The sequence below is a fragment of the Haliotis rubra genome, unplaced genomic scaffold (genome assembly GCF_003918875.1).
Source record: "Haliotis rubra isolate DU_JTF1 unplaced genomic scaffold, ASM391887v1 Scf982, whole genome shotgun sequence".
NCBI classification, from domain to species: Eukaryota; Metazoa; Mollusca; class Gastropoda; order Lepetellida; family Haliotidae; genus Haliotis; species Haliotis rubra.
This window is the reverse complement of record NW_025767726.1, coordinates 185,569-211,474: the sequence shown is the minus strand read 5'-3', so window position 1 is coordinate 211,474 and position 25,906 is coordinate 185,569. Positions and strand designations below refer to the sequence as shown.

The 25,906-nt window shown below is 41.0% G+C and overlaps 1 protein-coding gene across 1 annotated transcript in view; it reads left to right on the top strand.

Moving 5' to 3' along the window:
• The first annotated feature begins 2,308 nt into the window (after positions 1 to 2,308).
• The window catches only part of LOC124265533 (helicase SKI2W-like), a 33,102-nt gene continuing 9,504 nt past the window's right edge, over positions 2,309 to 25,906 (top strand). The window contains exons 1-20 of the mRNA XM_046700320.1: positions 2,309 to 2,397; positions 4,074 to 4,222; positions 4,658 to 4,764; positions 7,936 to 8,053; positions 8,247 to 8,361; positions 8,732 to 8,803; positions 9,910 to 10,076; positions 11,944 to 12,009; positions 12,650 to 12,781; positions 13,276 to 13,421; positions 13,561 to 13,707; positions 13,840 to 13,924; positions 14,228 to 14,334; positions 15,342 to 15,488; positions 15,873 to 15,966; positions 16,403 to 16,726; positions 17,493 to 17,723; positions 19,603 to 19,878; positions 21,486 to 21,856; positions 22,946 to 23,156. Coding sequence (XP_046556276.1) covers positions 4,112 to 4,222; positions 4,658 to 4,764; positions 7,936 to 8,053; positions 8,247 to 8,361; positions 8,732 to 8,803; positions 9,910 to 10,076; positions 11,944 to 12,009; positions 12,650 to 12,781; positions 13,276 to 13,421; positions 13,561 to 13,707; positions 13,840 to 13,924; positions 14,228 to 14,334; positions 15,342 to 15,488; positions 15,873 to 15,966; positions 16,403 to 16,726; positions 17,493 to 17,723; positions 19,603 to 19,878; positions 21,486 to 21,856; positions 22,946 to 23,156 — 3,027 coding nt within the window. The 5' untranslated portion in view covers positions 2,309 to 2,397; positions 4,074 to 4,111. The remainder of the gene's footprint in view (positions 2,398 to 4,073; positions 4,223 to 4,657; positions 4,765 to 7,935; positions 8,054 to 8,246; positions 8,362 to 8,731; positions 8,804 to 9,909; positions 10,077 to 11,943; positions 12,010 to 12,649; positions 12,782 to 13,275; positions 13,422 to 13,560; positions 13,708 to 13,839; positions 13,925 to 14,227; positions 14,335 to 15,341; positions 15,489 to 15,872; positions 15,967 to 16,402; positions 16,727 to 17,492; positions 17,724 to 19,602; positions 19,879 to 21,485; positions 21,857 to 22,945; positions 23,157 to 25,906) is intronic.

Genomic DNA, 25,906 nt, shown 5'->3' with positions numbered 1-25,906 from the left:
AATTATTTGATAATGGTTGATATTTCAGATTAAAACCTCATGTATAATCATTCATACCACCTCGACCTAATATGGCATATGAGTAATCACGATGTACCATTCCCTAATCATAATGATTACTGGGCGGTGGGGTAGTCCAGTGGTTAAAGCTTTGGCTCGTCACGCCGAAGACCCGGGTTCGATTCCCCACATGAGCACAATGTGTTAAGCCCATTTCTGGTGTTCCCCGACGTGATATTGCTGGAATATTGCTAAAAGCGGCTTAAAACTAAAATATCGAAAAACTTAGAAAAAAGTCCATGGTAGAAACACTTCTAAGAAACAAACGATACTGTGACCCACCTGGCAGGCAAACAGGGTGACAGCGTTATGTAACGCACGGGAAGTACATGTCAGGGACCGTCTCAAGATATCAAGTGTCAGCATCACTGCTGGTGGAGGACTCGAGCGGAATTACAACAGGACATTCATTGTATCTTTGTTCTCATCTTGTATTTTAGCACACGTCGGTGGGATTTGTGTTCATACACTTATTAACTGCACGGCGTATGGCACCCTTATCAAAGCTATCCAGTTTGAGTTTCCTAACTAGTTTTGATTTTGACACGACCCCTGAGGTAACTGATTTGTTTTCAACTTTGTAAGCCTGACTATATGTCAAATTAAGGGTCTTACACATTATACAGTAAACCCTGTCATAGCTGACGAGAGGTTTCTCCCTTTGTTTCTCCAGTATGAAATACTGATATACATTTGAAATTAATTGTTCTGCAGAGATATCAAGTCGCATGTTGCCAGTTCAATGCTCATACACAAAGTGAAACTTCTGTGGGTGAACAAGATTATCTATGCGATTTGAATTAAGACTTTTTGAAGTAATTATATTGAATATAACTACTACAAGAGTTCCATCTTTTTCACATATAGATGTTAAAAAACAAAACTTTTTACAACCATTTATGTAATTTAATTAGTTAAGGCTATATGAATAATTATAGTCTGTATTTCAAAACTACAGTTTGTACTTAGAATATTTACAAATGTTGTTAAAACGTCAAAATTTCCTCCTGTGAAGTCACCCCAAGTGTATTTTTCATCTCAGCTTTAATATCAACTGGTGAGTCGTACATGTATCATATATGTGCTTTAATCTTGTGTCAAATTCATCATTTTGATATTGAAGCCAAAAAGCATTTTCCAAGCATTTCTGGCTTTACTTTAGTATTTGAATTTTAAACCAAAACTATACTGATGTGTGTTTTAAGCCAAAATATAGTTATAGCAGTTATACCAAATTATAGTTTTAATGGTCAAGCCAGATACAATTTAACTTCTCAACAGCAATATCTAATTATAATCATGTACATCGAAACACGCCAGTACCACAGGTGCAATTTACAAAAAAACATGCCCATAAAAGTACAACTTATTCCAGTTTCAATAAAAAAAACGACAAGATCTACAATATAATTTATTTCAACGCATACATATTAAAAAAAATACCAGAAAGAACAAATTTTATCAATTATATCAGAACAAGAGAGGGGCTTGTTTGTGTGTTATATTTCTGTGTTGTTGTTGTGTTGTGTTTCTTAGGTTTGTGGGGTAGTCTAGTGGTTAAAGCATCTGCTTGTAACGCCTAAGACCCGGGTTCGATTTCCCACATGGGTACAATGTGTGAAGTCCATTTCTGGTATCCCCTGTCGTGATATTGCTGGAATATTGCTAAAAGCGGCGTAAAACTAAACTCACTCACTCTTAAGTTTGTTTTGAATGGGGTTTTTTCTGTTTCGCCGCCTTTTCACGGGATGGAGTCGGGTGCAACCGGTGGGGTAGGATACACTCACACTACGCGTTCGATTTTAAGTCAAATTTAGAGATATTATAATTTCGTTATATCCCTCTGATTTTCCAAGACAGTATGTTTATCTCCATTTTACCATAACCGCGTTCTTAAGATTTAAAAAACCCAAAACATACTGTGTTGGAAAATTAGAGGTATGTAACGTGATTATATACCTCTGAATAACTTTGATTAACCAATCATAATCCAGTATTTACTGAAGTCATGGTAAAATTAGGCATAAACATGTGGGATTTGACAGTAACTGTTATGTTCGCGCGTCCAATCGATGTCGTAAAATCCGCTTAAATTGTCTCGAGGCAAAGTACATAAATTATTTGACTTAAACTTTTAATTTAAAAGCAAACAAACAAAAACCTTTGGGAAAACAGTATGGCGTGTTTACAACATCTGTCTGATAACGCAAAAAGTGTTTCACAACAATCTGTTTTATTTTTAGCAAACCCACGATTCAAGATGTCTGCGCCCATGAAGACATAATATCGTCTGTACTGTCTGCACGATATGTTCTACGGTATTGATTCTTTAATTTGGTAGGTCACATGAAAATATCCTGACATAAAGTAGTTGCACTCAGGACATAATTCTCCATTGAAGTGACACTTGACGTAAAGCACACGTCGAATGATCGCGACTTCGATTTGTCAAGTCAGCTACTTTCTGTTTCTTATGGTTACAGTGTCACCTGTTTTCGTGGGTACATCATGCTGTCCAACGGGCTTACGTTCCTGCACCGTTACACTTATGGGAACTAAATAAACTAAAATTAACGAAATACATATTTTTAATTTTTTTGGGGGGGGCGTAAAAAGTGATGTTTGAAGAAATTATGTCACTTAATTTAGTCGTAATTTTTACGTGATCAATTTTTCGTTTAGCATAACTTTTAAGCAGAACACTGTCGTGATCATATTTCACAGTTCGTTATAACTGTCAACAGACCCAACTAACGTGTTAGGTTGCCTTAACCTATTCCTATAATAACACTAATAGTTACCGATCATCTGTTTTTAATTTTACTTATTTCTTGAACATTTATGTGATTTATCGTTTTGTTTGTTTGTATGGTTTTCTGTCAGTGTTGCCAATCTCCATAATACCACTGACTCAGCATCCTGGATCTTTTGTTTGTGTGATGTTTACTGCCTCACTCAGCAATATTCCAGCTATATATGGCAGCAGTCTGTCGATAATCAATCTAGACCAGACAATCCAGTGATGAACAGCATAGGCATCTTTCTACGCAGTTGGGATATGCATTGGTTACTGCAGACCAACTCTAAACTGGATCTTTACAGGTTTATGTGAGTGAGTGAGTTTAGCTTTATGCTGCACTCAGCAATATTCCAGCTATATGGCGGCGGTCTGTAAATAATCGAATCTGGACCAGACAATCCACTGATCAACAGCATGAGCATCAATCTGCGCAATTGGGAACTGATGATATATCTCAACCAAGCCAGCGAGCCTGACCACCCGATCCCATTAGTTGCCTCTTACGACAAGCATTGGGTTACTGAAGGCCAATTCTACCCGGACTTTCACGGGTTGTAGATATATAGATATCTGGTGTATTATCATGATTATATTCATACACAATAGAGTGCTGCTGATAGCTAATTATCCCCCGCAACGTGTTTTGCGGGGGGGTATTAAAATGGACTCCGTCTGTCCGTCCGTGCATCCGTCAGTCCGTCCGTGCACATTTGTCTTTTCCGGAGCAGTACTCTAAAACCGTTCAATATTTCTTCACCAAACTTGGCACATACATGGATCTGGTGGTGTACTGGTGCCTTTTGGTAGTTTTGGAATTCTGAATAAAATATTTTTGGCAGTTCCATGGCAACAAGTTTGACTTAGACTGAAATTGGTGGTAGTGCAGAACTCTAAAACCGTTAAATATTTCTTCACCAAACTTGGCACATAGATTGGTCTGGTGGTGTAATTGTGCCTTTTGGTAGTTTTGGAATTCTGAATAAAATATTTTTGGCATTTCCATGGCAACAAGTTTGACTTAGACTGAAATTAATTCAAAATTCTAATTATGTTAATTGTAAAAATGCATAAAGACGAAGTTTGCATCATGTCCTGGCAGTCAGTTCACTGATCCTGAAGGTCAGGTCATGAGGAGAAATTCATTATCCAGCATACATTTCTTGAATTTAGCTTCCCCAATGTATCCGAGTAACATGTAAATATGATTTTACAGAAGAGCTGCTTCCCTGACGGTCCTGAAAACTTGAGGAGATGCAGACGCCTGAAATGAAATTTGATTTGGTCCATACTGGTTGTCATGGAGGCGTGGAAGTTGTTCCCGTGGAAACCACAGATCACCAGTGTGTTTTGCCTCGAAAGACTGTAAGGCATTGCAAAACATATTCAGGGAATCTTCATTATTCAAAACAAATTATACCTGTTATATGAGAAGTTTCATCAGTCTAGCAAATAACAGTTTCTCTGCTCATCATGTGCTTTAACAAAGCAAGAATGTGTCAGTTTTCATTCAGGGCATTTAATGCAATATCTAGGTCTAGACTGGAAATACTTGTAATTGGAGGGAATATGTGTGAATAGTGTTGATGTGTTTTGTATGTTTATGGTGGTTAAAGGGTGACATGGTCAGATATGTGGAACTGAGTCTTCAGCTTCCATCATATGGTAGAAATGTAATCCTCATCCACCCACACAACCCACCTGTTTGCGTGCCTGCCTTCCCGCTCCCTCCCTCCCTCACCTACCCAAAACTCATCCACCCACCCACTCACTCACTCACTCACTCGCTGTGTTCTCCAGCTGCCTAATGGGCTGCCCCCTGTACTGCCGACTCTGCAGGAGGACCTGGAGCACTACCTCACTTGTCCTGAACAGCTGCCAGTTCATGATGTCCTCCGATCTCAGCAGTAAGTATAATAGGACATGGTGGAAGCCTCTAGAACTCTGTCATCTGAATATAGCACCCACTGCCCCTCAGCTGAATCTACAGATATCATGTATTACAGTTGAAACACTGACAGAACATAACACATTCCTGCTCTAAAGAGAAATGGCAATGAAGAGGGTCAATCAGCGTTCAAAGACTTGGAAAAGGCTAATATGTTGAATGAATACTCTGAATCTATATGCAGTTTAGAAGAAGGTGAGAATGTAGACCTGCCTCAGTTTGACAAACGCACTGACACGTTTTTGGAAAATATAATTCTTACCAGTAATGAAATATCCGATATTATTAAATGCTTGCCTGTAAAGAAAGCTGCTGGCCCCGACAGAATCAGTCATCAATTGCTAAAGAAAATGGTTAACTCTATTAGTCCTGTACTGTGTTTATTATTGAATATGTCCCTCAGTTGTGTGTATCCCAATAATTTGAAATATGCCAATGTAATGCCTTTACTTAAGAAAGGTGACCACTCCATTGTGTCAAACTACAGACCTATATCGCTTATTAGTTGTGTGGGAAAGTTGTTTGAGAGAGCAGTTTTTAGATATGTGTATAATTATTTTTTAGACAATAAGTTATTATATAAGCATCAATGTGGATTTCAAACTGGTCAGTCGACTTTTCATCAACTAATTGAAATTTATAATCAAATTTGATAGAGTGTGGCACAAAGAGCTTATGTTAAAATTAGAAATGTATGGTGTTAAAGGAAAGTTACTTAATTGGTTTAAAAGTTATGTAAGCAATCGTAATCAATCAGTGTTTGTTAATGGAGCTTTATCCACGCCGAGAATGTTAAAAGCTGGTGTTCCACAAGGCTCAGTACTCGGTCCTTTCTTGTTCATTGTTTACGTCAATGAAATAGCCGATATACTCTATTGTTTAACCAGACTGTTTGCTGATGATACGTCACTTGGGGCTATTTCAAAAGAAAAATACTTAATGGAAAAAGCCATGAATGATAATTTGACCTTATTGAGTAGTTGGGCGAAGGAATGGCTGATTAAATATAATCCTAACAAAACTGAAACTATGATATTTTCTTTACAAGATAGTGACCAACCTATTATACTATATTTTGATGGAGTTAGCATTGCTATTGTTGATTTTCACAAACCTTCGGAGTTAACTTTTTCTTCAAATGGCAGTTTGTCATGTCACATCGGAAATATTGTGGAAAAAAACTCTAAAATGATCGGTGCCTTACATATCTATTGAATAGGAAAACGTTATCAAGAATTCATACAGTGTTTATAAGGCCACATTTTGAATATGCGTGTGTGGTATGGGATGGGTGTCTTATTGAAGATTCGAACAAGTTAGAAAGACTGCTTGAGGAAGCTCGTATAGTTACTGGCCTACCCAAATACACGCCAAGTAAAGTTCTTTATTACGAGACTGGATGGGAATTGCTATCAGAGAGAAGAAAGAAGCGTAAATTAAACTTGTTTTATAAGATTAAACATGACATCGCCCCGTCTTTTTTAAACGAATTGTTACCACCTGTTGTAGGAAAAAGAACCCATTAAAACTTACGTAATGCTGAAAATTATACTGTGCCCAATACAAGACTAAAATATTCAACATCTTCATTTATTCCGTCAACCATAAAAGCCTGGAACAATCTCCCGTCAACTGTAAGAAACTGTGACTCCATTTCCTCATTTAAAAGAAACATTACAACATGCGTAATAGTGCCCCATCATACTTTTCATCTGGTATACGTAAGCTAAATATTTTACACACAAAGTTAAGATACAATGTAAGTACACTCAACTATGATTTGTATAGAATCAACATTATAACCGATCCATCCTGTTCTTGTGGATGTCTCTGTGAAAATGTATATCATTATTTCTTGGATTGTCCCTGTTATACAACATATAGAGAAACTTTGTCAGCTAACATAGGTGATATGTTACAAAATAGATATTTACCAGATATATGTTTTATTTTATATGGCAATGCAGACCTCTTAGCTGAAGAAAATCTGAATATCTTCAAACATGTCCATCACTACATCAATCAAAATAAACGATTCCTCTGTTCTTCCTAATCTGTTATATTCTCAAACTCAAGATCTCTCATGCATATGTTCTCTGTATAATTGTTGTAAATAATGGGAGAGGGCGTCATTAAGTTTGATAACTTGTGCCCAATCCTTTTCCTCAATGAATAAAATATGTTTAAATCAAAATCAACACTGCCTCTTAACAGGTAACTCACTCACCCATGGATCATGGCAAGTGGGAAAAAGTATTTGTGCTCTGGTCTCACAGCTGCCCATATTATGGGAGCCTAATAAAAAGACTAATAATTTCCATTTCTCAAACAATCCGCTGGAAAACAGCTGGAAATGTATTGTGACTTCATCGCGGTGGGCGAGTTGGCTAAGGCGCCACACTAGTGATCCAGCGAGGTTGAGGTGCCGGGATCGAGCCCACCTGTGACCGGGTGTGAAAAACCTTGGAGTCAACTTTGTGTGCAGACTCTTTCAGTGTTGTCACAACCCCTAGTGTACAGTACACAACCCTGTGCACTTAAAAGAACCCACGAATCCGTTGGTATATGACCAGATGGTGGCCACATGAATACGTGTAAACACCTAGTTGCGGGTACAGCAACGTGCAGTAAACTTGGACAAAGTACTGTGACTATGTGTCCCAGTCCACCCAACTGTGAATGGGTACCTCGTTAGGATGAGAAAGCCACAATAACTCGGTGCGCCTAGTGGCAGCAAGAGTTTTATACTCCCCAGGGAGTTGAGATTGATAATATGATGTGCCGTTGAGATTGACATCCAATGATCGAGGGAAAAATACCAGCACCTTGAGCATGCACCAGTTGCGTGGATATGTGTGCTATATAAATATCCTATAATAAAAAAAAATTAAAAAATATCTAAAACTTAGAAGCTAAGGGACACAACTCTGCATTGACACCTTCCCATTCTTACACACTGTCATTTTTGATTAAAATAATGGCTTTACAGGTTTGATAATGAGAAAGTTTAATTATAATCATGATGCTCACATTATTGGAAGTGTTAGAAACTCAGGAATATCCAATAAATGCTGGCAGATGTAAAATGACTGTATGGAAATGGAACAAACACGTACATGTATGATTTCAGATTCTGGCCGAGAGAAAGGAAACCTGAGCGTTTGTTGTCAGTAGACGTTTGTCCAGTACAAACTACCATACAGGTAGAACGGAACACCACGACAGGACAACTTCTGGGTTACAAGGAGGTTAGTTTGAATATGTCCACCACAGACCACCATACAAGAAGAGGAAGACAACAGTAGCACAGCATGGTTATCTCCCTTTGATTCATTGCTTTTGGCCAAGTGAATTTCTCTGTTATGACATGTTATGCGGCAACAGTATCAAGTAGGTTGAAGGTTAAATGCAATACTTATGTAAATATTGGTGTTATTTCAGGAATATATTCCAGACACTGGCAAAACTGCCAACAACTCTTTGTCTTTGAGACGGCCCCCGGGACCAGCGAGTCAGGATGTGAAGGGCAACACAGGGAACTATCCCTTCTGGCCAGGTGAGACCTTCCCTGGGCTGATGTTTAGGCCAGTTGTTAGGTCGATGTTTAGGCCAGTGTTTAGGTCGATGTTTAGGATGGCGTATGGGCTAGTGTTTTGGCCAGTGTTTAGGGAGATGTTTGGGTCTGTGTTTGGGATTGTATTTAGGCCGGTGCTTTAGTCGATGTTTGGGTATGTGTTTGGGCCAATGTTTAGGTCTGCGTTTAGGCCGGTTCTCGGGTAGATGTTTGGGTCTGTGTTTGGGCTGATGCTTAGGCTATTGTTTGGGTCACTGTCTGGCCCGGTGTTCAGCAGGGCAAAAGTGTGATTGTTCCTGGGGATATTTATGTGTGATTATCACAGGACGGACTTGATCTGTGATTGTTCCAGGCGGCCTGGATGAGCCTGAGCTGGAGGCTGTGGTTGAAGGAGTGGACACTGCTGTTGTAGAGTTTGAAAAAGGTATTTGAGATAATGGACAGCAAAGTATCATTTAGTGATTTAATAGATTCACAAACCCTATGAATCATTGTTCATGTGGCATTGCTAATATGATTCCTATACAATTACTGTCCCCACTCACCACCCCTTCCTCTACAGTTTACTTCTTAGCATGGCCGACCGCCTCCGTGGTTTAGTGGTTAGAGCATCCACCCGGAGAGCGGAAGGTCGCGGGTACGATCCCCGACCGCGTCAAAAATATGGGACGTAAAAATATGGTACTTGTTGGTCCCTGCCTGGCGCTCGGCATTCATGGGTACAACAAGGACTGGTCGGCTCGGAGTCAGTATAATGTGTCTGAGTAGGGTATTAATGCTTCACTGCGGCATGGTATCTCAGTGGGCTAGCACTATAAAACCAGCTTAAGTCTGGGCTAGTACAAGCAGCCGCACATACACATACACACGCATGCACGTTGTCATATGAGCGAAATATTCTCAAGCACAACGTAAAACCCAATTTCACCTCACCTCACCTCTTAGCATGGGCACTCTATCTGGTGTCCACTATGTATGATGTACACTGCTCTATGTCTTGTGTCCCTTGCATGCTTGGATTCTGTAACATAGCAAGAAAAAGATCAGCCAAATGACACAACAATCATCATAAATATACAGGTTATCCAACATAGGTGAATCCAGAGGGGGTGCAGGGGTGCGCACCCCCTTTTGTCCTGAAAGTTTATTAATGACCATTGAAACTCTCGTGAAAATGAAGTGTATACCCCCACTTTCTCAAGAGTGTGCAGGGGCGGTGGGGTAGCCTAATGGTTAAAGTGTTGGCTCGTCACGCTGAAGACCCGGGTTCGAATCCCCACATGGGCACAATGTGTGAAGCCCATTTCTGGTGTCCCCCGCCATGATGTTGCTGGAATATTGCTAAAAGCGGCGTAAAACCAAACTCAGTCAGTCAGTCAGTCAGTTAAGAGTGTGCACACCCCCTTATCCGCCCATGATCCAACATGTTTGTGTGATCATTAGCAGGCTGCAGTGGTAAATAGCTTGAACATTGTAGACGGTTGTTAAACAACATTTACTGACACAATCTATCGCCACTTGTGTTTTTAGACTTGCTCACAGTTCCTCCAGGTATGAAGGCTGGAATGACATTTGAGACATCCGATAAAACTAGTCGTAATACAGACGTCATCAATCTGGCAGACATATTGGCTGATGGGGCTGACCTTGACCTTGGTGACAGTGATGAAGAAACAGAACCACAGGGAAAAGAACAGGTTCGATTCTTTAACATACACTCCTTCAATGCAGAACAGCTAAGTATTGTTGTCCCCTGCCGAAACGCGGAACAGGGGACTATGTATTCAGCGGCGTCCGTCCGTACGTACGTACGTCCTGATTCTTGTTAACGCGATATCTGATGAACTGTTGTACCCAATGTCTTCAAATTTGGTGACAGCCTACATTGGGGGATTATGCAGACACCAGTCGATTTGGGTGACCTTGACCTTATTTTCAAGGTCACCACGACACTTTGACCACTTTTCAAACTGTTGTTAACGTGATATCTCATGAACTGTTGTACCCAGTTTCTTCAAATTTGGTGACAGCCTACATTGGGGGATTACGCAGACATCAGTTAATTTTGGTGACCTTGACCTTATCTTCAAGGTCACCATGACACTTTGCACGCTTTTAACTCTTGTTAACGCGATATCTCATGAAATGTTGTACCCAATGTCTTCAAATTTGGTGACAGCCTACATTGGGGGATTACGCAGACACCAGTCGATTTGGGTGACCTTGACCTTATTTTCAAGGTCACCACGACACTTTGACCACTTTTCTAACTGTTGTTAACGTGATATCTCATGAACTGTTGTACCCAATGTCTTCAAATTTGGTGACAGTTTAAATTGGGGTATTACACAGACACCAGTTTATTTTGGGTGACCTTGACCTTATCTTCAAGGTCACCACGATACTTTGACCGCTTTTTAAAGGCGATATCTCATAAAACATTGCACCCAATGTTTTCAAGTATGTTGACAGCCTACATTGGGTGATTATGCAGACACCAGTCATTTCAGGCATCTTGTATGTGACCAAAAAATAAAAAGTAGTAAATATAGATATTCCATTCTTTAGCGGCGGGGGACATTGCCATATCAGTGGCAAACACTTGTTGTTTCTTTGTTTAATAAGACCAGTAATGTTATCAACTACAACTTGTTGTCAGTCATGTTTATGGTGATAATGGTTCTTATTCTCATACTCACTGTTGGGTAGCCAAAAGGTTAAGGCATCACTCATAATAGCAAAGATCTAGGTATGATTCCCTAGTTGGGTACAATTAGTTGAGCATATTCTGGGACTCCTGTTCTGATGTGACTGGAACATCAGTATACATGGTGTACACTCTCCACTCCTCCACTCCGCCTCTCCTCCCGCTCTCCTCTCCTCCTCCTCCACTCCACTCCACTCCACTCCACTCCACTCCACTCCACTCCACTCCACTCCACTCCACTCCACTCTGCTCCACTCCACTCCACTCCACTCAGCTGCCCACCTACTCACCCACCCACCCACATGAGGCCAGATGTGATTTAACTGGTTCAGATTGTGATTACACAATGCCATTTAGAAAGTGGTCAAATGTAACATATGTTATATTTGGGATTACACTTTCTTAGTAAAGTACAAATTCTAGTACTTTTTGAGTTGAGACCCATCCGGGATTCGAACTTACACCCTCAGAGTCAGGCACCTAATCACCAGCACACAAAGTCAGCCGCCTAACCCGCTCAGCTACCGCGACTTCCAAAAATGGAAGTCGGACAACTGGTAGTCTAGACTGCAGACTTTGTGTACCCCTCTGATAAGTGTTAATAGGCACGGCTCCAACGGCCGAAAGCTATGATTACACAATGCCATTTAGAAAGTGGTCAAATGTAACGTGTTATATTTGGGATTATACTTTCTTAGTAAAGTACAAATTCTAGTACTTTTTTTACTCTGAGGGTGTGAGTTCGAATCCCGGATGGGCCTAAACTAAAAAAGTACTAGAATTTGTACTTTACTAAGAAAGTGTAATCCCAAATATAACATATGTTACTGGTTGAGATTGTTGATGCTGTATTACAGGAATCTGCAGACAAGGCCCCTGCTGACTCTCTGACCAGGAGTGAAAGCTTGGAGAACTTAGTGCAGGTAACTTGAATAAATGACAACAGTTATTTTCTGATCTTATAATTGTGACAAAATACAGTAGTATGACCAAACAGTGACAGTATCCCCTGCCACGGAATGCTCCACAGTTCCAGTCAACCAACATTCACTCATTCAATGCTTTCATAATGTTTCATTCATCAATTCAAAATAAAGGGTTTGGGTACTATGCAGAGTTACGTCCCCTGTGCATGCCAGAAAATTAGGTTCATTGCTATATTTCTTGGGTTGTTGGTGCTATACTGTGTCGGTTTACTGTGTGGTAAAAATGAGAGACCAGTGTTGATAGCATGGTTGATTGGGCCTCAAACCTAGACAACTTCAGACAAGACAGGCACACATGTGGGCAGCCATTACTGTAATTCCAAGAAGTGGGTAATTCAAAAAGAGAAAGGCTACAGAAACGAAATAGAATCATCAACAACCAGTACCACTATGTGCTGGCCTCCCACATTAAGATGACAAACTGTGATATAACTGCAAAACTGCACAAAGTATGTTAAAGCCAGTATACTCACTCAAAGTCAGTGGGGCCATAGTCCTGAAAAAGCTGAAGCACTTTGTACCGAGGATTCAGTGAGATATAAAGGTACATGACACTCATGCACAATGCTATGTTCAGGTGGAGAAATCAGGAGCACCTGTTCTTCCCCGTCCCCGTCCGGCTGAGGTGAAGGAGCAGTGGGCAGTCAAAGTGGACATCAACCAACCAGTTGACGACTTCTACAAGAGAATACCGGATATGGCTTATAAGGTATTGTAGAACTGCCTTGTGAATGAGTTCTAGATGAGAATACCGGATATGGCATATAAGGTATTGTAGAACTGCCTTGTGAATGAGTTCTAGATGAGAATACCGGACATAGCATATAAGGTATTGTAGAACTGCCTTGTGAATGAGTTCTAGATGAGAATACCGGACATGGCATATAAGGTATTGTAGAACTGCCTTGTGAATGACTTCTAGATGAGAATACCGGACATAACTTGTGGCTCGTTTCTATATGAGGATAGTGAAATAGCTTATAAGGTATTTTACAACTGACTTGTGAATGACTTCTAAACAAGAATATCAGAACTGGCTTTTAAGGTATTTTTGAACTGGGACATTCTGATGAATTCTTTGAGAAAACACCGACTAAGCTTGTATGCTTCTTTTTAAGTACTAAGTCTGAATGCGTAAAGAAAAATCCTCAGTAATACCAGTGTTTTTAGTAATATTCACCATAACAATGTTTCTGTTGACAGTGGCCATTTGAGCCAGACATCTTCCAGAAACAGGCCATCCTCCATCTTGAGAAACACGAAAGTGTGTTCGTTGCTGCCCACACCTCCGCTGGGAAGACCGTGGTGGCGGAGTACGCCATCGCTCTCTCGCTCAAGCACATGACCAGGTAAACATTCATTTCTGTGTAGGGGTGGTAGGGTAGCCTGGTTGTTGAGGTGTTAGCTTCTTCACACCAAAGGTCCTGGTTTGATTTGATTCAGGTTTGAAGTGTATAGTGTATGAAGCCAATATTTTCTGTTCTACAGAACGGTGTATACATCCCCCATCAAGGCTTTATCCAATCAGAAGTTCCGAGACTTCAAGACCACGTTCGGTGATGTCGGACTTGTGACGGGAGATGTACAGTTGAATCAGACAGCAGCATGTCTTATCATGACAACTGAGATTCTCCGGTGAGTGAGTGAGTGATGATGATGATGACGATGACGATCCTCAGACTGTTGTTTTGCAGCATTTCCGGGTACTGATAATAACAAATGACAGTATGACACCAGAATGGTTCTGACATTGTTCTCTAATTACAGGTCAATGTTGTACAATGGGTCTGATGTGATCCGTGACCTGGAATGGGTTATCTTTGATGAGGTCCACTACATCAATGACTCCGAGGTAAGCTTACAGACACTGGACTAACCACTGCTTTATCTTGACGATTTATACCTGGAATACTGTTCAAAGCAGTGTTAAGCTCAACTCAACTATGTGCCTGCTTGAAGCAGTAAGTTAGATAAGGCAGTGGTTGATGCTGTTTCTTGTTACCCAGGGTTTGGGTTTAATTCCCTACATTCTGTACAGTTCCAGATTCCAAAGTGTGATTAGGATATATAAGTGAGTTAAGGTCTGACTGAGTAAATGCGTTACTAGCATATAATCGTTATTGGCAGATTGTAGATGAGGATGTTGTTGTTCCAGCGTGGTGTTGTGTGGGAGGAGGTGTTGATCATGCTGCCTCAACACGTTAACATCATTTTACTGTCAGCCACAGTCCCGAACACGATGGAGTTTGCTGACTGGATCGGGTAAGAGGTGTTTTCTCACAGTTCTGTAGGGATTGGAAAAGTGCGATTTCTGACAGTTCTTGAGGCACTGCATCCTCGATAATCTCCAGGGTAAATTTCCACTATACCTGGATGCATCTACGGCTCGAACCGATGATTTTATTACCTCCCTTGGATGGCTCTGCATTGTCACAGTAGCCAATCAGATAAGCTGTCGTTACAACCGAGCTTGCCAATGTCAACAAAGATAGCGATCGCAGCCACGAAAGTTTGTTCGCAGTGCGACTCAGATTTGGGGGGAAAACATACAGACAAATTGACAGGTCTGAAACCTTAAAAAAATATATGCTAACTCCTACCAGGATTTTCCGTATTTAAGCCCTGGGCTTAATAACGGAAAATGACCCCTCTTGTTAACAAATATAAACCCCATAATTAAACCCAGGGCTTGAATTCGGGAAATGCTTGTAGCTGAAGAAAATTATTCTAAGACACAGTAAGATGGAATGAACTTTGATAATGATATTGTCATATTTTATTGCTACTGTGTTTGAGTCATATGGATTGAGATTGTCTATTTGAGTATAGAGTACCTGTCCTCTCTTGGGACTCCGAAACGAAATCCCGGTACCTCTTTCAGAGTACCTCTGCAACAATATATCATTGTGTTGCCAAGTTGAATCAGTTAGATAATTTAAAAGCGAAAGTGAGTTGTGATTGGTACGTTCAACTTCCCAGCGAAGACACCTGATAGGATACAAAGCCAACCAAGGAAGGTAATAAAATCATCGGCTCGAGACGTAGATGCGTCCAGGGTATAGTGGAGATTTATTGGAACGTATACTCTGGAGATTATCGAGGATGGAGGCATTGGTTAAGGGTTATATCTCACAGTTCTCACAGTTTTGGAGTCCCAAATAAAATACCCACCCTCTTTATTCATCAGTAGAAATAGGAAACATATAATTAATGGCCGCAAGTACATATACATTCTACTCCATCACTCAGTGTGTCCATCTGTTTTTCAGCCGTATCAAGAGGAAGAAGATCTACGTGATCAGCACGCTGAAGCGACCCGTGCCCCTGGAGCACTATCTGTACACAGGCAACAGCAATAAGACCAGCAATGAACTCTTCCTCATCGTCGACTCAAAGGGACAGTTTGTCACTCAGGGGTAAGAAGGATTATATGTAGAAGGATCATATATCATCACTTGTTTATAAAGTCTAATTTGAACGTGGTCACTCATGACCATGATGATCGCAAAATTGTGTCTCACAGTTTGTCAGGAGCGGTGGGGGCCTGGTGGTTAAAGTGTTTGCTCGTCATGCCGAAGACCCGGGTTCAATTCCCATATGGGTACAATGTGTGAAACTCATTTCTGGTGTCCCCCACCTTGATGTTGCTGAAATATTGCTAAAATATTGCTAAAAGTGGTGTAAAAATAAACTCACTCACTATTAATAGATAAATTCTTATGTGTTCCATTTCAGTATTATGGACTGTTGTGTTTGAGACAGTGATTTTTCATAATGAATAATTTTATTCCACATCACAGATACAACAAGTCAGTAGAGGCCAAGAAGGAACGTGCCAGCAAATCTTCTCAAAGCTTTGGGCCGAAGGGGACAAGGGGAGGCAACCCTGCACAGGTACGCCTATGCTCATGTGTGACTTACTGGTGTTCTAAAATGGCTGTCAAAGGTTACCTTCCTCTGTTGGCCAGCTTTCGCCACACTCCAGCACAGGGATGACTTAGCCCTTAGTTGAGGTACTAGGTTCACTACAAGGAACTCGGAGAGTGTCTTTGAACATTTTCAAAGTTACTTTAGACTATATTTATGAAGTATTTTGTCATTTTTGTGTGAAAAATGTACACTGGAATTTGTCAAAACAAGACTGTGCCAATACCAGACAGTATTTATAGTCCTAAATGTATTCTATTAAAAATAATTGCCTCATTCTGGTTTTCCTAATACATATTGTCCAAATTTAACTTATGTATTCTGGATGTCTAAACTGGGCTTACTTTCTGCCCCAGAGAAGTCTGGACAGATTCCACTTAAATTACTAACTGCCACTCTTCAGGACAAGAACGTGTGGTTGTCATTGATTGACATGGTGAAGAAGAAGGATAAGCTCCCCATGGTGGCCTTCACCTTCTCTCGGAAGAAGATTGAGGAGAACGCAGACAAGCTGGGCAGCGTTGACCTGACAACACAGAGTGAGAAGAGTGAGATCCACGTCTTCTTTCACCGATGTGTAAACAAGTTGAAACCCCCAGACCGGAACTTGCCACAGATCAGGAACATGGAGGATATCTTGAAGAGGGGAATTGGCATCCACCACAGCGGGATCCTACCCATTCTCAAGGAGGTTGTGGAGATGCTGTTCCAGAAAGGCCTTGTTAAGGTGAGAGCAATATCTGGTACCATGATGGTCAATTGTCATGAATCAAGTGGTATTAGGATTGATTACTTGAACCGATTTGCCACAATAGCTTAACAGTGAGGGATAACCCGTTTCCTCTCCATTTTTTTTCATTGTGTTATGATAGATAAGTTGAAGCTACTTGATCCTAATTTCATGGTATTATGATCTAAGTCCAGTTTGCATGATGCTCAAAATAGTTTTCAAAACACAAATTGTACTGTCCTGGCCTTATGGAAATATGCGGCATCACCCATAACAGAACTGTATTCCAATAAAATACTAATCAAACTTTTTACCTTTGAACATCCAGGTTAGAATTGATCTTCAGTAACCCATGTTTGTCGTAAGAGGCGACTAACGGGATCGGGTGGTCTGCCTCGCTGACTTGGTTGACACAGGTCATCGTATCACAATTGTGTAGATCGAGGCTCATGATGTTGATAACTGGATTGCCTGGTCAATACTCGATTATTTAGAGACCGCCGCCATATTGCTGGTATATTGCCGAGTGTAGCATAAAACTAAACTCACTCACTTATCAAATGTTTAGCTCTGAAAAAAAACATCTTTTCCAGTTGAAAACTCAGTTAATACATCGTCTTCAGATTCAGTTAAATAATGTCAAGTTCTCATTGGACAATGCTATGAATGTAGGTGTATGCTGAACTTGCATTTGTGAGAACAATGATAGCAGTAAAAGCTGACTGATACAATAAGCTCTTATACATCTTTCATGATATTGTAGATCCTGTTTGCAACCGAGACATTTGCCATGGGAGTGAACATGCCAGCGAGAACGGTGGTGTTTGACTCCATACGGAAACACGATGGAACAAACTTCCGTGATTTACTGCCGGGAGAGTACATCCAGATGGCTGGACGGGCTGGCCGACGTGGTCTGGACACGACAGGAACGGTCATTATACTCTGTAAGGGAGATGTCCCTGAGGTGTCCAATCTGCACAGCATGATGCTGGTGAGTGGGTCGACATCACGCTTAGATCTTATGTTACATAAACATAGAGTATTTAGACTGGTTATGGAAGTGTACATAATATTTAGATCTAGAGGTTACATTGATGTGTACCGCCATATAGCTGGAATATTGCTGAGTGCAGTGTATAACTAAACTCACTCACTCACTACATTGGTGTTGATGTGACATAGGTCTACATATTGGAAAGGGTTACATGATTTTAGATCTAAAGCTTACAAATACCTTTCAGGTATTTATAGTTATATAGATCTACAAGTCATGTCAAACCTAGAAAGTATGTATGTAATAATGGTTTTCAATTTAAAAGTTAAATCACTGGATAATCAAAGGCACACTGCTTATGTCTTGGACTTACAACAAGCAACAGACATGGCCCGTCCCTTACAACAAGCAACAGACATGGCCCGTCCCTTACAACAAGCAACAGACATGGCACGTCCCTTACAGCAAGCAACAGACATGGCCCGTCCCTTACAACAAGCAACAGACATGGCCCGTCCCTTACAACAAGCAACAGACATGGCCCATCCCTTACAACAAGCAACAGACATGGCCCGTCCCTTACAACAAGCACCAGAAATGGCCCGTCCCTTACAACAAGCAACAGACATGGCCCATCCCTTACAACAAGCAACAGACATGGTCCGTCCCTAACAACAAGCAACAGATATGGCCCGTCCCTTACAACAAGCACCAGACATGGTCCGTCCCTTACAACAAGCCACAGACATGGTTCGTCCCTTACAACAAGCACCAGACATGGTTCGTCCCTTACAACAAGCAACACACATGGCACGTCCCTTACAGCAAGCAAGAGACATGGCCCTTCCCTTACAACAAGCAACAGACATGGCCCTTCCCTTACAACAAGCAACAGACATGGCCCATCCCTTACAACGAGCAACAGACATGGCCCGTCCCTTACAACAAGCAACAGACATGGTCCGTCCCTTACAACAAGCACCAGAAATGGTCCGTCCCTTACAACAAGCAACAGACATGGTCCGTCCCTTACAACAAGGAACAGACATGGCCCATCGCTTGCAACAAGCAACAGACATGGTCCTTCCCTAACAACAAGCAACAGACATGGCCCGTCCCTTACAACAAGCACCAGACATGGTCCGTCCCTTACAACAAGCAACAGACATGGCCCGTCCCTTACAACAAGCAACAGACATGGCCCGTCCCTTACAACAAGCAACAGACATGGTCCGTCCCTTACAACAAGCACCAGAAATGGCCCGTCCCTTACAACAAGCAACAGACATGGCCCATCCCTTACAACAAGCAACAGACATGGCCCGTCCCTTACAACAAGCAACAGACATGGCCCGTCTCTTACAACAAGCAACAGACATGGCCCATCCCTTACAACAAGCAACAGACATGGCCCGTCCCCCTTACAACAAGCAACAGACATGGCCCGTCCCTTACAACAAGCAAAAAGCAATAGACATGGCCCGTCCCTTACAACAAGCAACAGACATGGCCCGTCCCTTACAACAAGCAACAGACATGGCCCATCGCTTGCAACAAGCAACAGACATGGTCCGTCCCTAACAACAAGCAACAGACATGGCCCGTCCCTTACAACAAGCAACAGACATGGCCCATCCCTCAACAAGCAACAGACATGGCCCGTCCCTTACAACAAGCAACAGACATGGTCCGTCCCTAACAACAAGCAACAGACATGATCCGTCCCTTACAACAAGCAACAGACATGGCCCGTCCCTTACAACAAGCACCAGAAATGTCACATCACTTACAACAAGCAACAAAGATGGCCCATCCCTTACAACAAGCACATTCAATGCAGGGGACCTATAGTACACAAGGTTAATTCTACTTTCAGGGCAAACCAACAAAGTTAGAGTCTCAGTTCCGCCTGACGTACACAATGATTCTGAACCTGCTGCGAGTTGAACAACTCCGGGTGGAGGACATGATGAAGAGGAGTTTCTCCGAGTTCCACGCTCAGAAGGATGCGACAAAACACAGGGACGCTATTCAGCAGCTGGCCAAAAAGGTCAAGGACATTCAGGAGATAGAGTGCTTCATGTGTTCTATTGATCTTGAGAATTACTTCAAGTCATGGTCGGAGTATCAGGATCTTAGGAAGAATCTGCAGGTAACTTTTTTTGGGCAGGAATAGCCATGGTAACTGTAACATCAATCCAAACTCTGTAGATGAGATGAGGAGTAGTTGTGTTGAGTGTCATCAGATCCAGATGTCAAGGATTTGTCTGAGCAGACTGAGCAGACTGGGCTGGTGGTAGCTAGTGGTTAAAGCGTTCACTCGTCATGTAGAAGATTTGAATAGGTGTAACTTGTGCACAATGACAAAACAATAAACTATGAATACACACTTCCGTTAATTAAGTCTTCAAATCTGACATATGTTACATTTGGGATTACACCTTCTCAATAAAGTTCAGATTAGGTGCAGGGCGTTGGGGTAGCCTAGTGATTAAAGTGTTGACCTGGGTTCGATTCCCCACATGGGTACAATGTGTGAAGCCCATTTCTGGTGTCCCCTGCTGTGATATTGCTGGAATATTGCTAAAAGCAGTGTAATGCCTCACTCACTCACTCACTCACTCGACAGACAGGTGGACCAGATCAGGTGGCACAACTCAGTGACTTGGCTTGTGGTGTGATGTATCAACTCACTCACTCATTGACTATCCATGTAAACACATGGTATGTCGACATATTAATGACCACTCAACGCTGAGTGAGTGAGTGAGTTTAGTTTTACGCCGCACTCAGCAATATTCCAGCTATATGGCGGCGGTCTGTAAATAATCGAGTCTGGACCAGACAATCCAGTGATCAACAGCATGAACATCGATCTACGCAATAGGGAACCGATGACATGTGTCAACCCAGTCAGCGGGCCTGACCACCAGATCCCGCTCCCGCTCAACGCTGAGCAATGACAGGTAGTTTTGTGTAAGTGGACACAGCAAAGTGTAAAGTTGTTATTGCGGACATATGTAATTTTAAGATTGCTAAAAGCGTGTAAAACTAAACTCAGTCAGTCAGTGTAATTTTAAGATTCATTTCAATATTTTTGCATTTATAGCTCTAATCTATGCACACACTTGTTAACTTATCCTATTCTCCTAGATGAAACACATCTCCAGACAGTGGCAATTAGAAAGAGCATGCCATTTCAGAGAGTTCACATGACCAGAGAGAGCCTCTGCACATGCTTGCTGCCTGAGCTGTGACATTAGGGACCGTTCGTAATTCATGGCTAGGGGTGTGATGATGAGTTTTATTCAGAAGCATCTACAATTTGAGTGTCTCTCTGAAAAAATGATTATGGACAAAGTAAGTGAACCCCCTGCATGTCATGTACAAAATCAATTACCCCTTCCTCTTCCCATAATTTTAAAAATAATTTTATGTACAAAATTGCTGACCCCGCTACCTCCCCTGAACAAAATGGGTGACCCACCCTTAAAATCATCAGCCCCCCCCTATAAATTATGAACGGTCCTTTAACAAGGCAAGATGGTGGTAGATACTGGGTGTGTTTGGGTGACGTGTTTTGTAATTGGAAACATTCTAAGGGTTCCAGGCATGTTTCAAGTCAGGATTGACAGAGAAGGGAGAAAAAAAAGTGTGAGATGAATAAGTATATATATATACAATTATAATTTTTTCAAGTTTATCAGAATCGAGAACTGCATTGATAACACTCCATGTCATGGCATCCTGTGTTTTCAGTCTGTTGTCCTGTCCCATCCAGCGGCCATCAAGGCATTATCTGCAGGTCGTGTGGTGGTCATCAACAAGTCAAGTCACAGGAACACACTGGGTGTGGTGCTAAATTCAAGTATGGGACAGAATAATGACAGAATATTTACAGTGCTTGTTATTTGTGAAAAACATTACGGTGATGCTGCTCAAAATGATAAACATTCTGCTGAGTTATCGCCAATTCTGTCTCGGCAATTGTTCCAACCCGAGGGTCCATGTTGGCATGACGTTGTCAAGGTGAAAGGCGAAGAAATAAGTGTTGTGACAACAAAGACACTGAAGGTGGAGCCAACCAAGATAATTAATGATGTACAGAAACGACAACAACTAAGATTTAAGTAAGTCCTGTACCCATGACATTTGGGTTGTAACTTATCATTCATCGTACATATTGATTCATCTAGATGAACCCATGGAGATTCAGGATAGATTCAGTCTTCAGCTACACATGCTTGTCGTAAGAGGTGACTAACGGGAGCGGGTGGTCAGGCTCGCTGACTTGGTCATCTTATCCCAATTGTGTAAATCAGTACTCATGCGGTTGATCACTGGATTGTCTAGTCCAGACTTGAACATTTACAGACTACTGCCATATAGCAGGAATATTGCTGAGTGCAGCATTAAAAAACCCACAACATTTTGTAAGATCGGCTTTCTTTTCCTGTGTAACACAACTGGTCATAGGTAAAAAGTGTGTGTGTCTAGATCAGTCTTTGCGGATTAGCCAGAATAGGTCTTTAAGCTTGACTCAAGCTATCTAATTCAGAGAGTGTAAGTCAGGAGAGTGGAATGTCAGTGGTTACCAGACTCATCAAACCAGAAAACATTAAAAGATGGCATTTGTTATTGTCCTGGCTGTTGCTTCGTATCCAGGTGATAACTTAATAGCACTGGTCATCTTGGAGTCAGTTCTTGATTGTTTGTTGTTTAACACCACAATATTCCAACTATATGACGGCGGTCTGTAAATAATCTGGTCTGGATCAGACAGTCCAGTGATTGACATCATGAGCATCCTCGATATATGCAATTGGGAGTCGATGACATGCATGAACCAAGTCAGCGAGTCTGACCACTCGATCCCGTTAAACACCCCTCACGACAAGCAGGAGTTGCTGAAGACCAATTCTAACCAGGATCTTCGGTTACTCTAATGAAACATAGGAGTGTATAAAGACTGCATAAACTTTAAAGTGATTTTCAGTATAGCAAAATGAATAATTAATCTTGACTCCAGCCTTGGTCCAGTCAGACCACCTCAGGGGTCAGGTCTTCGGGATCTTGTTTTTGTGTTCTGAACACATGAAAATAATTAGTGTTTCAGAACCATTCCAGCCACAAAATATCTCATGTCACTTCTCTTTGTGAACCTCATAATTCTAGACTGAAATGCTGTTCCAAGTTAACTATCACTCCCTCATTCACAGAGATGATCCTCCTGGCCAATCCGTTTCCATGACGGCCCAAGAGTTGCTGCGACTGACAGAAGCTAACCTTTCTGGTATGAGTGGCCTTGACCCTGTGAAAGACCTTCACCTTCGTGACATCAGTCTTGTTGAGCAGTTCCGGTCTCTGCAGTTTCTTGAAGACAATCTCAGAAAGTATCAGTGTATCAACTGTCCCAAGTTTGAAGACCATGTGAGTACTGTGGTTGACAGCAGACATTTAGATGGTTTCACCAGCCAGACTCACACTGGCTTTATTGTTGAAGTCTAGCTAGTTGCTAAAATTTTTTCTGCCCGTTTTGCGAAAAAATAAAGTGGATAAAATTTCACATGGAATATTTTTCGTAATGCACTGTGCATCAACAGAAATGGCCTAACCCGGAAAATTTCGCTTTAATGACGCTAGCATTGCGCTTATTTTCAAATTGATCTTGTAAGGAATTAAAGTATTTTGTGTCCCCTGACCAACAATTTTTAATGTATGGCACTGCATAATGATTGGTCATCACACTATTTCATCTAGAATCTTTCCTATTCATGAATAAACCTAAAAAGTAATTTTTATAAAGTTGTCACCTTTTCACTATGTAAGTGTTTTTAGTATTACACTTTAGGTCCAATCACACCTTTTGAGCAATTTCTGAGTTGGCATCTGTGCAGAGGCCCCAGATAGACTCGCTGGCTTTATTGTTGATCTAGGTTGCTAAAATTGGATACACCAGCATAGAGAAATTTCCAAAATCGCATTGAATTAATAATTGTTGCGTACCAATTACGCATTTAAAATGTTAGATACGACAAAAGTTTAAAACAAATGCGTCCGGAATATATTTATAAAAATAGCTTGCGTAATGAAAAAGACATCGATTGATATCAAGTTGTACTGTTAGTATAGGACTAGTGTTGTACTGTCAGTAGAGGATGAGTGATTTTTTATGAATCATTTCCATTATATTTAAGTTGGGTTTGAATAGGTATGACAAAAGGCAGAACATACCTGCTTAGTAAACTTACTCAATGACATAATATTTAGGTGAGTAAAATGACTGAAATATGCACATATTTGAAAGCAGTGGGTAACGGAAAATGAAATACCCACTCAACATTCATAATACCCACTCCAAAAAATACAGTGGGTACAGTACCCACATGAGCTAAATCTTATCTGGAGCTCTGTCTGGGTAATACTGATTTTATGACCTGAAGCACCGACTCAATAATTTTGAAAACTTAGCATGAAAGTCAAAGTAAAAGGTCAATGCCAAATTGGGTGGAAACCTATGCAGGAGACAAGTACCCCATGTTTGTCCCTCTGTAGAGATTCCTGGGAAGGACAGGTCCTAAGTACCCCATGCTTCTTTCAGTGGCATTTGTATGGTATATGTGAGAGGAACAACATTTGGGTGTAGATCCTAACACCGTTATTTGCTTGATAGCAGTGTTAAAGGTCACATGCAACGTAAAACACAACTTTGCAGATTCTGATACCTTTCTGTATGGACTTACCAAACAAGTCATCAAAAATGCAAATTCAACTTATAAAGTTGAAAAATAACGCTATGAAAAAAACTGCGCTCGAAATTGGAGTTCAAACGATTCACTAATTTTCCCCAAGCGCTTGGGGGAAAAAGTGGTTTCAACAGCTGGGCTGGCTGCGCTCATAGCACATGCACAGTGAAATAGGTTCGCGGAGCTTGGAAGCGGTTGTCCGGTGAATACTCGTTGAAAGCTTTGGCGTGAGCTATTTTTCTAATGTTTTGTTGATATTTCACAGGCTCGAGCTTTTATATGTTATGACAGTAGATTACCGATTTAACTGTTTATATAATTTCATTTGCCTATTTCACCACACGCTCTTCTTACCTTTCTCAGTCACCTTCTCAATGTTTATTTAGCTTACAAGAATTTCAACTGTGATATAGATATGTCGTTGTCACAGACAAAACTCAATGTCTGTTTTATTGACACCTATGTGTCTGCCTGCCTGTCTGCTAATGACAATATTCAATACACAACTTCAATCACTGACCACATGCAATTTGAACTTAACACCTATCAGGCTATACACCATAAACAAAACACATTGATTTATGGCCCGAGTTCGGTCTCTGTCACATTATGTAATTACACAGACAGGCAGGTGTGATACTTGTACACATGACATGTTATGATGTCTGTTGATTTCAAAATGTTATACACAAAAAATGAGCATGTATTTACAAAACCCAACATCTCTATATATACACACACAATGAGCCGTGAGGGCATCTGCAAATGAACCAGCCGTTACACTTGTGTGCACACCCACCTGCTCTGACTGGGTTCGGTATCCCGGCTGCTTCGTTTCTAGGGAAGTAAACCCAAGTACAAAATATTGCGCTTTTGATTTGCGATTGTACGCTTTAATGTTTGTTTGTTTAATCATGTAACCATGCAAATAAGTATAATTAAATTATGATTTTTACTTATCCTGACTCATGATCTTTGCTTATCTCCCTTCCCTTCGAATTAGTGTCCCTTTGAATTTATTTAGGCCTATTCTTCAAAATTACGCTGTATATGGATTTGGCTATAACTACTATGTAGTATTTGTAAAATTTTGTAAAATTATTGACTTTGAGTCGGTTTTCATCGTCATGTAACTCTGTTTACATTTAATGAAATCCTGCAGTGTTTGCAGGCACAGATTATCCGTGGCTGATCCTCACCCCCAATGTTCTTCGTGCATAAATCCATGTTCCTCCAGCTTGCGCTGTACTTATTGTATTGATTTATCAAATCTTCAATTTAATCAATATTTGTCTTATATATATAGACGTCCCATGGATCGGGTGAGAAAGTCATCTCAAGTCACGGTTGATAAAACTGCAGATCAGCCTTCAAACCGTATGTTGCTTGCTACTGCCGATGTTCATAATACTGGTGCTTAGTTAGAAGGTTACA